At 35.4% G+C, this 14154-nt stretch overlaps 1 protein-coding gene across 1 annotated transcript; it reads left to right on the top strand.

The window, feature by feature from the left end:
* Window positions 1–1194: 1194 nt before the first annotated feature.
* Window positions 1195–12916, top strand: LOC100175228 (sushi, von Willebrand factor type A, EGF and pentraxin domain-containing protein 1-like). Its single transcript, XM_002128427.5, has 21 exons — window positions 1195–1393; window positions 2714–2772; window positions 3007–3066; window positions 3392–3494; window positions 4031–4101; window positions 4568–4624; window positions 4818–4931; window positions 5565–5735; window positions 6022–6195; window positions 6470–6652; window positions 7025–7216; window positions 7632–7808; window positions 7865–8053; window positions 8439–8645; window positions 9335–9523; window positions 10343–10531; window positions 10792–10963; window positions 11541–11682; window positions 11873–12041; window positions 12184–12288; window positions 12542–12916. The coding sequence occupies exons 1-21, from the start codon at window positions 1239–1241 to the stop codon at window positions 12661–12663; spliced, it is 3000 nt and encodes a 999-aa protein (XP_002128463.2). The 5' UTR covers window positions 1195–1238; the 3' UTR covers window positions 12664–12916.
* The last annotated feature ends 1238 nt before the right edge of the window (window positions 12917–14154 follow it).

Below are 14154 nucleotides of genomic sequence, written 5' to 3'. Positions count from 1 at the left end.
ATTTATTGAATGTTCTCTGTTTACTACCAAATGGGACAAGAGACGTAATGAAAAAATGGCCTATTCCCAACCGTGCTATATAATACATACATTGTGTTGGTATAGCAAAGACATGAGTTAAAGGGCGGATTGAAATTTGAAACAAAACTATGTATAGATGTAGCCCATATATATACAAATAAGCAACAGACGACTAGTAGAATCTGGATGTCTTGAAAGCTATATGATTTACTACGGATTATATTTGTATAAGTACAGAAAATACCTTTTTTGTTAAATAACTGTAAAGAAATTTTAATTATTCCTAGTACAGTCATTGAAACGATTTTTCTGACGAAGTCGCAGGAACAAAAGATCGATTTCCGCTTAAAAAACGTCCGTAAAAAATAGCAAATTGTTATTATGAAGGCCAAAGTTATTTCACTGTATCGAACAGTTCAGGTAAGACTTATCAATTTACAAGAAAACAATTTAAACGTAAACTCCATTTGCATTATGTCAGTGTAAATATAGTAGGTTTTGGGAAGATGTGACACTTTTAGCACATATTATTTCAAATATCCTGACCATGTTTGTATACCATTACCAATAGTCTATATGAGTTGTGAGGATATAGTTTTAATTGAAAAAAAATCTTTGTTCATTAACAAATGGGACGAGAGAAATAGATTAAAAAGGTATCCCATCTTTCCCCACTGTACTATATTTAAAATTACTGTTAGTTGGATATTGTATTTTGAAAGCTAATTTTGGCGATCCTAAATAAGTAGGCCTACACGTTTAAATAATTTTTCATTCTTTTTTATAGTCCCATTTGGTAGTAAACAAAGAAAGTTCAAAAATTATGTAACTATAGTATCCTCACGACTTAAAAAGTAGGTCAAAACACGATTACGAAATATAGGATATACATAACGGTATCTTACCTCAGTAGTTTAGTTACCTCAGTGGTAGGTCACACCTTGCAGCAGATATAATTTTAAACACGTCCGATAATAGAGTGATTGTTTATAAGATGGAGAACTTGTTTCATACCAAATACGTGGAACAAATGAACTGTTACAGTTATACGCCCTTGAACTGTAAACAGTACCCACAAAAAATTCGCGCACGCTTGGTAAATGAAAAAAAGAAAAAAAGTTTCCGATGCCAATAAAAAATCACAAAAAAAGCAAATATAAATGCTGGTAAGACGTATCTGGAAGGCGATTTAGTTGCAGTGCAAGTCGCGAGTAACGATGTCTTGGGCAAGTAGGATTATTTCTGTGGTGCTGCTATTCGACCTGACTTTGACGTTAGGACAATTGACTTGTGATTACAGTTTGTATTCAAGGTTTCGTTGTACGAGATTTGCACGAGGAGCAGTCGTAACACCAGCACAATGCAGAGCAGCGTAAGCTATTTTCTATATCCTATAAAATATACTGGGGGGGGGGGGGGGAAGGTGGAACACCTTTTCATTCTATTTTCTCGTCCCATTTGATAGTAAACAATAATAATTCAAAGAGTTGTAATTAAAAAATCGTATATCCTCACGACTCTCAAAGACCGTTGTTAATTGTGTAAAACACGATCACGATATTTGGATATAATGTGCTACAGGTGTCCCGTCTACCCCCAGTCAAATATACTATATTTTTTTCTAAATTCCTTTTTTTTTAAATGTGTAATAATTGCCGAAAAAACATTAGTGTATTATAATTGACCAGAAATTAGGCGCATAAAGTAAGCGAAAAATATGAAATTCAGTTGTATAAATTGAATTTTGCTCATACACCTTTTTCTGACCGTAACCCTATATATTATACACGATTTCATTGCACCACCCCGGGGGTTTAAATAACTTCGCTGCTATGCCAAGGTTGTGCGTAGCTGTAACCACTTAAGTGGAAATGACCTATAAACAACGTACTCGGCATGTGGACACATATGTCGGTTTAACCTGTTAAGCTAGACAATGTAATTAATTGCACACGTTTGCCGTATAGTAGAGTGGGGGATCGAGTACCTTTACGTTTAGTTTTCTCTTTTCATTTGGTAGTAAACAAAGAACATTAAATGAATTATAAAGCCGTATCTTCACGACTTCTACAGACCGTTGTTAATTGTTTAAAACACGATCAGGCTATTTGGATGTTATGTGTTAAAGGCTTCCCTCACTCTACTATATATATAGCGGACCATTAAATAACCGATATCAAAGGCATATGCCCCTTTATTAAAGTTTTGATCTTTTAATTTTTTGTTTACTTATTCATTTTAATAGAAGTAATCTCCATTTTAGGTAAGCGTAAAACCTAATCGTCATTTAGTAAATGCTAAGTATCTGTTTTTCGAGTTGTATTACGATTTAGCTCGCATTTTAAAACAAAAATTAATTTCCGTGCGCCGTTTAGCTTGGGGGCAGAGCAGGAAGTAAGAACGTTCGCGCTTGGTAGTACGCTCTCTCTCGTGTTAGGCAGTATCGCAAAGGCATAACATACGTATAGGTAATGATTATAGGCTATCATATGGCACCGCCCCGCCACTCTTAGTTATGGTACTCTCCACGCAATTAACCCGTTTTTCTTATCTTAACTCCGGGTTGCAGGACCTCTTTTCCTTTCTGGCTATACATAAGTTCTCCATACAAAATTAATATTAATGTACTTTGGGCTACAGCTACGACAAACTCAGATGAATTTTCATGTCAATCATATTTCTTTGTTTTCAGAGGTTGCTGCTATGATCTGTTCAGTACGGCTGCGCCCAGTACAAGATGTTTCCTTGCGCGTAAGTTTAGTATTAAGTTTGCTACATCTAAAGTCCCACAAAGAAGTATCCGAACTCAATTAAAAAGAAAAACGGTTTTAAGCCGACTTGATATAAAAATAGCGCTATTTGATTTTCAAATGCGGAAGTCTACCTACAGAAAACTTTTTAAACTGTTACTACTTCTAACTTCGTTGATACAGAATAATGAATGTACGAACGACTGTATTAGGTGTCATTTTCACTGTATTTTAGGCGAAGAGGTAAACATGCGTTTCAAACCTACGGTACACCCCAATACTGGACAGCAGAACGGTAAGTATAACAACTGCTCTATTAGGTTTCTAGAATATTGTAGTGGCACGAAATTTCCGGACATTACAATTCAAATTCGGTTAAAGCCGATTTTGTTGAACATATAAAGTACTGCGGGGTAAGATTTGGGATACCGTTAAGATCTAAAGCTCATATTTCCGGATCGTGTTTTAATAATAAGCGCCCTTTTGAGTTGCCAGGCTACGGTTAAGTAACCCTGCAAATAAAATGAAAACATGTCCCATCTCGCCGTTTAGCCCGTTATGAAAAACATAGCATTGTTTCGCCGCTTTCGCGCATTGACATTTTGCTGTTTTTGTTACAGGCCTTTTAACGCTCGGTGGTTTATCAACTCGGGATGGAAATATTGTGGTTCGCAAATGTAACGTAGCGAACCGAAGGCCGTGTGGTAACTCTCGTACCACAAAGTAAGTTTGAAAAATTTCGAAAGCACAGGCACATATATAGGCGAAGGTTACTCGACTATACATATCGGGACTATATGCTATGTATATGCCGGAAACATTACGGTACTATAGCCTACATATAGGCGCGATATAATATGTATAAACCTTATCGCGAAAAATCACGGTACTATATTTATTCGCGACTATATAATATACATACACAGAGGCGCGAGAAATCACGCGTCTAACGCTATGTTGGACACGTGGACTATAACGGCGTCCGGCCGTGGCGTAGTGGTTAGCCCGCCTGCCTCTAACCCAGAGGTAAATCCAAATTATCAGCCATACATAAAAATGAAAAAAAAATCCAAAAAAATAATCACCCACAAAGTAACATACTTGGTAACTCGTAAGCTGGCGCGAGGTGCACACCCGTGTTATAACGACTGTCGTTTTCCGGCCACGCGAGGATAAAGTAAGTTACATACATTACATTCATTCATTCATTCATAACATAAGTAAAGGAATATTGTCATAATTTTTTATTTATTTAATAGGAGTCGATGCGAAAGCTTCAGTTGTTGCTGGCACAACAGAACCGAGTCCTGTCATCATGCATCACACTACAGTAAGATCACTTTATAATTTTCCATTTGCCAACAATAAATGGTGGATACATATTGAACATTTCTTAGATCAACCTTCACATGAAATGTATAGATTTAAACTATTTATTTATGGGCAGTTTTTTTTTATGTTGGTCAGTCCTTTTATTAATCTTAAATAAAAGCTTCATGCTGTTAACATTGTCGCAGTATTTGTCCTTAATGAAAATAAATTGAACACCAGTAATTTAAACTGACTACCATGTCGAAAAAATAATCACTCACAATGTAGCAAAGCACAAATTGTACGTAATCAATTTGAATATGTTATATTCTATAAAGCAGACAATAGAACACATATGTTGTAACTTTGTTTTTGCTTCATCGCAGTAAAAAATAAGTTTTAATAATTCGTATCTAAACAGACCTATAGAAGAAGTTACATTAAGTATTAAAATTATTTTTTTACCCATCGTATTATTGTTTTAGTTATTCGTCAGAAAAAGGCATGTGAAGCTGGTTTTACCAACCCTCCTGTGTGTTCGGGTAAGCTAAAAAAGATTTTGCAAGCGTGCTATATATCTACAAAATATGACAGTCCTTAACTATGTATTAAACAAACTGCAAAAATATGGTAAAGGTACCATACCATGCAAACCATGACTCTGTCAGCTTGTTGTTTTTTTAATTAATGTGCTTGATGTAAATTAATGGTCATGAAGTTGTATTTATTATTTAGATATTGATGAATGTGCTAGCAGCCCATGTCAAAATGGAGGAGTCTGTGTCAATTTGAAGAATAAATTTCGCTGTGATTGTCCCCCTAATATTCAAGGCACAACATGTACTAATGGTAAGCTGACAGAAATTTCTCAACCGTTTTGCATACACATTTATGTTTTATCTGTTTTCGTTTGTATTTTAAGATTTTAATAAACAAAAGGTATATAGATCAGTTTCAGGTATCACATAGCAAATGTATACATCTATCTGGTGCCCTAGCACAGTTGGTTAGCCTGCCTGTAACCCAGAGGTAATGGGTTCAAGGCTCATCGCTGCTACCTTTGTTGTACGTGTCCTTGGGCAAGACCATTAACAGTAATTGCTCGAACCCATCGGTCACTAATGGATTATCCAAATTATCAGCCACACATAAAAAATGAGAAAACTTAAAAAAATAATCACCTACAAAGTAACATACTTAGTAACTCCTAAGCTGGCACAAGGTGTATGAACATTCGTGTTATAACGACTGTTGTTTTCTGGCTATGTAAGGATAAAGTAAGTTACATTTATTCATTTAGGATTCACCGTTCTTTCCATTCTAGGCGTATGTGTCCTTAACACTGTAAGAAAATTTCTTCAACTCAGTGATTCTCTATGTAGTAGTCCGTAACAACTGACTTGGTCCTAAATTACAGTCTGTAAACTTTTTTCTCGAAATTTTGTTTGTTTGTTTAAACTCCAAAATTTTCTCTTTTTTCAGTTTGTGGACAACCACCTGTTATAGCAAATGCAAATGTCCCGCCAGTTGCCACGTATAATGCTGGAAACACATACACATATGCATGTACTGGAACCTATCAGCTAGTTGGCGCTTCTGTTGTTACATGTATGGTATCAGGAAGTTGGTCTCCTTCCCCTCAATGTGTAAAAGGTAACTTCAAGTTAATTTTCTGTTTAAAAGAACCTGTCTAATAAATTGGGAAATACATTTTGTATGCACCACATAAACCACTGTAGAAACTGAATAACTTTTTTATTAATTTTTTATTTGCACTTTTATTAGCTTAGGGGTCTCATACCAAATTAATAGTAAATAGTAAAATCTCTTAAAAGCATACTTATATATGTTTTGAACGGTGCAAACTTAAACCTCTAAATTCTACTACCTGCTCACATTTCAAATGGCATATAGTCATACAATAATATTCACATTACAGTATGCATGTCGCCACCAAAAGCACAGTCTGTTACTGCAAGTCCTGTTCTTACCTCTTACTCTGTTGGTCATGTGGTGACATACAGTTGCCCAACTGGGTCAACCCTTATTGGTGCAAGCACAAATCATTGCTTAGGAACTGGACAGTGGCTAGGTCCCAGTCCTACTTGCGGAAGTTTGTACATTTTGATTTTGATATTTTAAATTTTGTGCTTTTTTGGTATTGTGTTAATCCTTTATTACTTATGGCTATGTTTATACTGAGGATAACTTGATTTGGAGTAATGTACAGAATATAAAGAACAATATTCCAAAGTTAATGTAACCTGGCATTTACTCTCTTTACATTTGTAGTTTTTTTTTCATTTCAGTAATAAGGTTAAGGGCTCGTCATTTTATTTACACTTAATAGAATCTAAAACTAAGTAGCAAGCTTGTATTTTTTTAAGTTTGTGCACCTCTGCCATTTATGGGAAATCTTGTGTACACTCCGGTGCAATCATCCTATGCGGTTGGTGAAACAATCACATACAACTGTGCCTCTGGTTACACTTTGGTTGGAAATCCTCAAGCAAGTTGCCAAGCAACAAATTCTTTCGCGCCATCCACCCCACCAACATGCAGCAACACAGGTATCTACATTTTCAATAACCGGCACAATGACAAAGTGGTTAGGGCGCCTGCCTGTAACACAGGGGTAATAAGTTCAAGACTCGTCGCTGCTATCATTGTGGGGTATGTGTCCTTAAGCAAGACACTTACCAGCAATTGCTCTAACCCAGTGGTCATTAATGGGTTGTTCAAATTATCAGTCATACCTAATAAAAAAATCCCCAAAAATAATCACTCACAAAGTAATATACTGGTAACTTGGTGGCACAAGGTGTATGAATCAGAACCCTGTTATACTCTTGTAGTTTTCAGGCCAGGCGAGAATGAAGTAGATTACATTCATTTATTTATTTATTCAGTTTGATATTTATTGTGCATTATTTGCATTACAGTGTGTCCACAAGTACCATCTGTCAGTGGTGCTAGCTTCACTCCCGATGTCGCCACTACTCCTAATGTTGCTGTTGGTAACACTGCCACATACACTTGCAATACAGGATTCACTTTAACTGGTTCCGCCACAATTACTTGCTCTACTGGTGGTGTTTGGGTTTTCCCACAAGGGCCAACAGTGTGTAACCCAGGTAATAAAAATCACAATTTCAAGGAAAGTTTTATTGGTTCAAATGACATTACGAATAAAAAATCTCCACTGACATTCCAAAGTAATAGTAGTAAAATGTGCTCACTTTGATCCAAATCTCGGGACCATTTGTGTGTGTAATGTTATATGACCCCACCCATTAAAAAGCAAAGAACCTCGAAAACATACTTTGGGCACAATGAGATACCACCTTAGTGGCTACATTTGCATAAGAAAACAGAACAACAATATTCGTTAAACAGCGTGCAAAAGTTTTTTAAATTTTTTCAATGGAAAGAAACTATTTCCATTACACTTTTTAACTGTTACGGACTGAATCTGTTTGCTTTGCTGGTTGAAAAATGTTTTTCTGTTAAAATGCAAAACCACAACATTTTCTATATAATAACTTCCAGGTTGTACTGCCCCTCCACCTATAACAGTTGGCACTGGAACAGTAACAACAGGCACGAATTTCCCAATTGGTATCAAGGTAACGTATGCTTGTACTTTCCCACCAACATTGGTTGGGTCTGCAGAAAGCACATGTTTAGCTTCAGGCTGGTCAAATCCACCACCTACGTGTCAACAAGGTACCGTTCTTATTATGCTAAGCTAGTTCCACAGCTAAAGACGTTTTTCTATTTAGTATGCCTGCGACCTACTCCAGCTGCAAATATCATACTTACCCCGAATTCCCCGACATTTCAAATCGGCGAACCAATCACTTTTAGTTGCCCATCAACACATGTGTTCAACCCAGCTGGAACTTCTGTACTGACGTGTACTTCACCATCTTATATGTTTTCCGTGCCTGTGACAAACAATTGTCTCATTAGTAAGTAGGCTATGTTGAGTTTGTGCTCAAATACAGAACACTAGCGTTAACACCACTCTATTAACATAAATACCTCAGTATTAGAAATAATTAATTAAAAATAAAAAAATACCATATAGTATACATCACTACTGTAAAAATAGTTTGCATCACCTACTGTTTTATAAATGCAAAGAATTTGTTATGTATTTTATATTTGTTAACAAGACAAAATGCGTGTCCTAAAAAATACCTTAAATGCCACCGGATAAAAATATAGAGATGTCCAAATAAAATCAGTTTATTGCTTTTGGTTTTCCTATTACATTTCTAGTGTTACTATGACTGTTACTTTTATACTACTTTCATATCTACTGCTTCCTTATCTTACTGCAATTTTCAACAGAGTGTGGAACACCACCTACTACCAATACTGGAATCAGTTCTGCATTTACAACGCGACCTGTAGTGGGTGAAACGGTTGAAGGTACAGTTATAACTTACAGTTGTCCAGGACCAAACGATGCCCCCCTTGGTGCAACAGTTAACAATTGTTTGAACACTGGTGCATGGTCACTGCCAACTACGGCTAATACTGCTACATGTGTTGCAAGTAAGTTTCATATTAGTAAATTAGCTGTGATCTAGTAGCATTTTTAAACAAGCCGCCTGACATAGTGGTTGAGTACTCATCATTTAACCATAGGTTATTAGGTTTGGAGCGTGATAAGCCACAATGGTTGCTGTGTGTGTCCTTGGGCAAATATTTGTATTAATCTGCTTCCGCCCAATGACCATGATTTGTGGAAATTGTTCCACTAACACACACACAAAAAAAAATTACCACAAATTGGTATGTTGTACTTGGTAACTTACAGGCATTAGAAAAGGCATCACATTTTTTTAATTTTTAACCAAATCCTACGGAATATTGCTAAATATTTCAGTTGAAGTTTCTCTTAGTTGTTAAACAGGAAGAAACCTTATTGATCAATGCATAAAATGCAATATACTTTAGTTCTGCTCATTTGTATAGGCACCTAGCAGCAGGGTAAAAAGTGTTTGAGGCATAAAACTGTGGAGATAAAACATGAGGTTGCCCTGTTTTAAAAGTCGGGGTGATTAAGTCACCCGATGTTCTATTATTGTTAGCCTATATGAAAAGGTGTATGAACTGAACTATAACATTGTTAGGGTTTCTTATGACACACTTGTATTTATTCATTTTTAAGTAAGATATTCTTAAATACAATGCTTTAGGCTAAAATCAAAGTACAGTACTTACAACTTTCTTTTTATTAGCTTGTTCAGATCCACCTGCGTCATCGGGTGCACCTACCACAATCACCCCCAGCACTGGGCCTTACTTTACTTCAACCACAGTCCAATACACCTGCCAATCTGGTTCCTCACCATCTACGGCTGGAAGCGATTCACTAACATGTAACAGTCCAAATTGGAGTCCAAGTACAGGGCCATTATGCGCCACAAGTGAGTTATACAATTACTAATATAGGCAAATTTTTTTATTTATTAAACCATTCTATGAATATACCCATATAATAATTTATGACATAGGAAGTTAAAATTGTAATCAATTCAGAAGCTTTGATGATGAAGCATAGTTGCTCTTAGATAACTTATTGTACCAATTTAGACCTTGATTGTGTTACGATTGCAAGTGCATGAGTCTTCCCCCATGACATACATTGGTTATTACTTCAACCTGGTCATTACTGATGGTTTATCCAAATCGGTAGAGTGACAGAAAAAATCAATTAAATAGTCATCCAAAAAAAATGGAACAGTGGGTTTGAATCTGCCACATCAGACTCTTTATATTAGCACCATGAATAATTTAGCTTAATATCAATCTGTAAGGTATAATACCTTTTTTTTATGGGACAGAGTTTTTTAATTTATGTGGTCAGAGTTTTAGCAGTCTTAAAGTTATTATCTTTACCCGTGCCGTGGCTCAGTAGTCCAATGCTCAATGCCATGGTGAGTGTATGTATCCTTGGGCAAATACCTAATAAACATTGCTTTAATTCATTGTTGACTTATGGGTGGTCAAACTTCTCCGCCACAGTGAATAAAATTACCCTCAGTTGCATACATGGTAACTTGTGAGGGGTTGAACAAAAAAAATAAAAACAAATTTCATATTATGTTACATACATAGTAACTGATAAATGGACACAGGCTATGTCTATGAATGGGCACCAGCCACCATCGTATAACATTTCTTGTTTCCCCACCACGAAAGGATAAATAAAGGGCATTTTTTTGTTAATTCAATTTATCTTCCAGATTGTGGGCCCCCACCTGCAATCACAAGTAATGGAGTGGCTGCCCCTGCGGGACCTTATATTATTACCTTCTCATTTCCTTATGCCTGCGCTTCGGGTTATTCACTTAGAAATCCAGTTACGAATACATGTCAGCTTCAAGCTATTGCTGGGGTATGGTCTGTTTCAACTGCTCCAATATGCGTAGCAGGTATATGTTTATTTGTTTTAATAATTTTTTATGGAACTAATCTACTGATCTGGTATACTTATTGTATATAGCAGGGTAAAGGAATTGTATTATGTACGTGATTTCCTAAACAAGTACATTTTCGAATTAATGAACGATACTTAGATGTAGACAGTCATCTAATCTGACATATCAATAAAAAGATATCCAATCTATCCTACATTTAGTGCTTTTATGTATCTTGTACATCATTAGTTTCATTTGGTGCATTACCTATTTAGACAACCGCAACTTGGATTTGCTTTTCATAATGGAAGGAAACGACAATGTAGAAACACAGACTTGTACAGAACTTGAAACTTCGTTTTCTGACACCAGACCCATTGGGCCTTCGGGTGTTCTTACATCAGCCAACTTCCCGAGATTCTTTCAGCAACAAGCTTTTCTAACTCAGTAATAAGTTTTCCTTTATTACTCATCAATTTTATTATGATTATCTAGCACATTGTTTGCTATAGCATAATAACACTTGGTTGATGTATTTAACTACTAGGTAAGTCTTTGTTATATCCGGCGCCGTAGCAAGCGCGCCTGTCTGTAACCAAAGTAATAGGTTCAAGGCTAGTCGCCATTGTGGGCGTATGTGTCCTTACACAAGAAATTGCTGCAACCTTCAGTGGTCTCTAATGGGTTGTCCAAATTATCAGCCATACGTAAAAAATTCATTCACAAAGTAACCTATACGGTAACTGGTAAGCTGGCACAAGGTGTATAAACACCCGTGTAATAACGACTGTCATTTTTTAGCCACGCGAGGACAAAGTAAGTTAAATTCATTCATATGTATGGCTTAATGATCTGGCACACTGTTTCTTATAGTAAAATAACAACCGGCTGACAAATATATTTAACTATCAGATAAGTCTCCATTTAATATATATGTCTTTATTTTCTATTGTTTCCCCTGTTATAACACAAATCTATTTAAAATTGCGATTTCCTATTATACAAACCACTGAACCACATACAGCTTTGAGAGTACGTGGAATGCAGTAACTCAAACTAAAACACGAATGGCAGTCCAAATGCACAATGGGGGATGCCTAAACACTTTTGCTGCTGCTCCAAATTCAGTGAGATTATTGAAATCTAATATTGACTTGGCCACCTATGTAAGTTCTCTAATTATATCATTCGCGTCAAAAATGCACAGAAATATTTTCTTCATTCATACCTTTAAAACTTTTTCGCCAAATGTTTTAAATTTTTTTTAGTAAGTTAAAGTGTGTGGCAAGTTATTGCTATGAAAGCTAAAGTTTTTTCATAACTTAACGAGAATAATCCTCGCTTATATTTTTCAAGTGGATGACTACAAATCAATACAGATGTGGTACTGCGACTCCCCGCGACAACTTGGTGTGTGCCTATGCCTATCATTTCACAACTACCAACGGTGACACTGCCAACCAGGATGTTATCATTTTTGCACTTCCCGATGTGTTAACCGCCACTGGTTATGGTGCTTTAAGAAGTATGTTGGATTTATATTCTCGCACAAATCCTATTTTTCCTGTTAGTTTTTTCTTTAATTCCCACACTTTTATTTAATTCACTGAAACTTATTTCCTTGCAACTTTTGTGCTGACCAATTTGTCTTCATCTTTGTTCCACAGATACCCAGCTCTTGGGTGTGGATGCAACGAGGGCTAATCTTCCTCCGATATACACAGTATCTTTGCTGGAGACATCTGATCCCAATTATGCCGCGAATGCAAACTGTAAGTAAATTTTTGAGCCCATTTCCGGTGTATTTGGGTAAATCATTCAACTTTTACTTAATATATTCATGTTTATATACAAAATGGTGACATCAGAAAACATAGGTATCTCTTGCACTGTGGAAAGTTTTTTCTTTTACCTTTTACAATACTACTTCGAACAACAGTTTTTAAATTGTCATAAATCCTTTTAGTTATTGGTAGTAAAAAAGGAATGAAATAAACTACTTTTAAAATGTTTCTGCTTTGCTAGATGCAAGGGAATTTGCCTGTGGTACTGGAAATTCATTAACTTCACAGTGCACAAGGTTTTTGGGAAGTATATATGAAATCGGTACAGCAGTTAATGTATTGGCAACAGCTTTCCCAGCATAAGAATAAACAGTACAAGAGAAATAAAATTCTATTTTAAAAATTTAACATTTTAAATGCTTGATCCATCGCTTCCCGAAACTAAGGTTCCAAAATAATATGTCCGTACGTCCGCAACTGGTTTTTAGAACTTGTATATAAGTTTGACAAAGAATGTACACTTTTATTATCCGCTAATCCCAGCTAATGGTGTCGTTTATTCTTGTTTGCATGTACTGTATAAAGTCACTAGAATAAACATTAATATTGAAACCTATAATTTTGTGTTTTAGTCTCAAGTTATAACTAATCAAATCTGCTGAATAACAGTATTCTTCAGTCTTGTAAATTTGTTGTTTGTTAACAAAATTGGTAATGACAAAAAAACGGGGCTTAGGTGTAAAATAATAAAAATATAACTTAATTTATATAAATATTAATTTTTTTCACGAAAATATAACTTACGCATACATCTATGTTGGTCACTAACATGTCATTCCCATTAAAAAAATAATTAATTTTAATATTTTCTTAATTATGTATATTAATATTCGTCATATAAAACATATTTATAGAATCTTTGCAGAAACCAACTTTGAATATGTCATAGCGCTACGTAATAGCTAAAAAATAAAACATTAATTTCTTTAAAAAAATGCAGGCTTGGGTTCAGAATACAGGCAAGTATGGGTCAAATATTTCGAATCATATGAATATTAAATTAATTTACATTAGTAATAGCTATATACATTGGTAATGGCTAAAAAATAAGACATTTATTTCTTTAAAAAATTCGTAAGTTGTACTACAGTAAATAGCGTTCACCCCTATTACCATTGTGGCATAAAAGAATTGATATAAGTGCGGAAAAAATCGCCCAAAAAACAACAACAACAACGCCAAGAACAACCATTTGACTAAAATGGATGTTTATGACCAAAGTCCATAGGGACTTTGTTTATGACAACTACGTGCTCAATATTTCTATGGCTCTTAGTTACAGTTGTTAGGGACTCCGGGGGAATTCCCTTAATAAAAACAGTTTTAATTAAACTAAAACTTTGAGGTAAATGATGACAAAAACTGTTTCGGTGGCATTTCACGAGTTGCTGAAAACACTCTGCCTTCAAGAATTTCCTTGCGGTATTGGAACCTGGGTAAGCAAACAAAAAGTTACAAAAAACTTTTACCTACATAATATATATTTTTAGAGAAACCCAAATGACAAATTTGCAGAAGGACAATATGCTGTTACGCTAAAAGGTAACGTCTAATAATTAAATACTTATTTTTAAAGTACCTCTTTGCCACACAGGTTATCAGCAAAATAAAAATTGTCTACTCATTTAATGGAATTATTATATTGAATAAATGAATGTAACTTACTTTATCCTCGCGTAGCCGGAAAACGACAGTCGTTATCACACGGGTTTAACACCTCATGCCAGCTTACGAGTTACCACCTATGTTACTTTGTGGATAATTATTTTTGGGGGGATTTTTTTATGTACGGCT

This window comes from Ciona intestinalis, chromosome 4 (assembly GCF_000224145.3).
Source record: "Ciona intestinalis chromosome 4, KH, whole genome shotgun sequence".
Lineage (NCBI taxonomy): Eukaryota > Metazoa > Chordata > Ascidiacea > Phlebobranchia > Cionidae > Ciona > Ciona intestinalis.
Note: the sequence above shows the minus strand (reverse complement) of the source record. Positions and strands in the feature narration are given on the sequence as shown.

Coding starts and splice junctions, on each gene's coding strand:
- LOC100175228 (XM_002128427.5), top strand. CDS start 1,239: ATGTCTTGGGCAAGTAGGATTATTTCTGTGGTGCTGCTATTCGACCTG. Junction 4,932..5,564: donor AGGCACAACATGTACTAATG/GTAAGCTGACAG, acceptor CTCTTTTTTCAG/TTTGTGGACAACCACCTGTT. Junction 10,964..11,540: donor CAACAAGCTTTTCTAACTCA/GTAATAAGTTTT, acceptor AACCACATACAG/CTTTGAGAGTACGTGGAATG.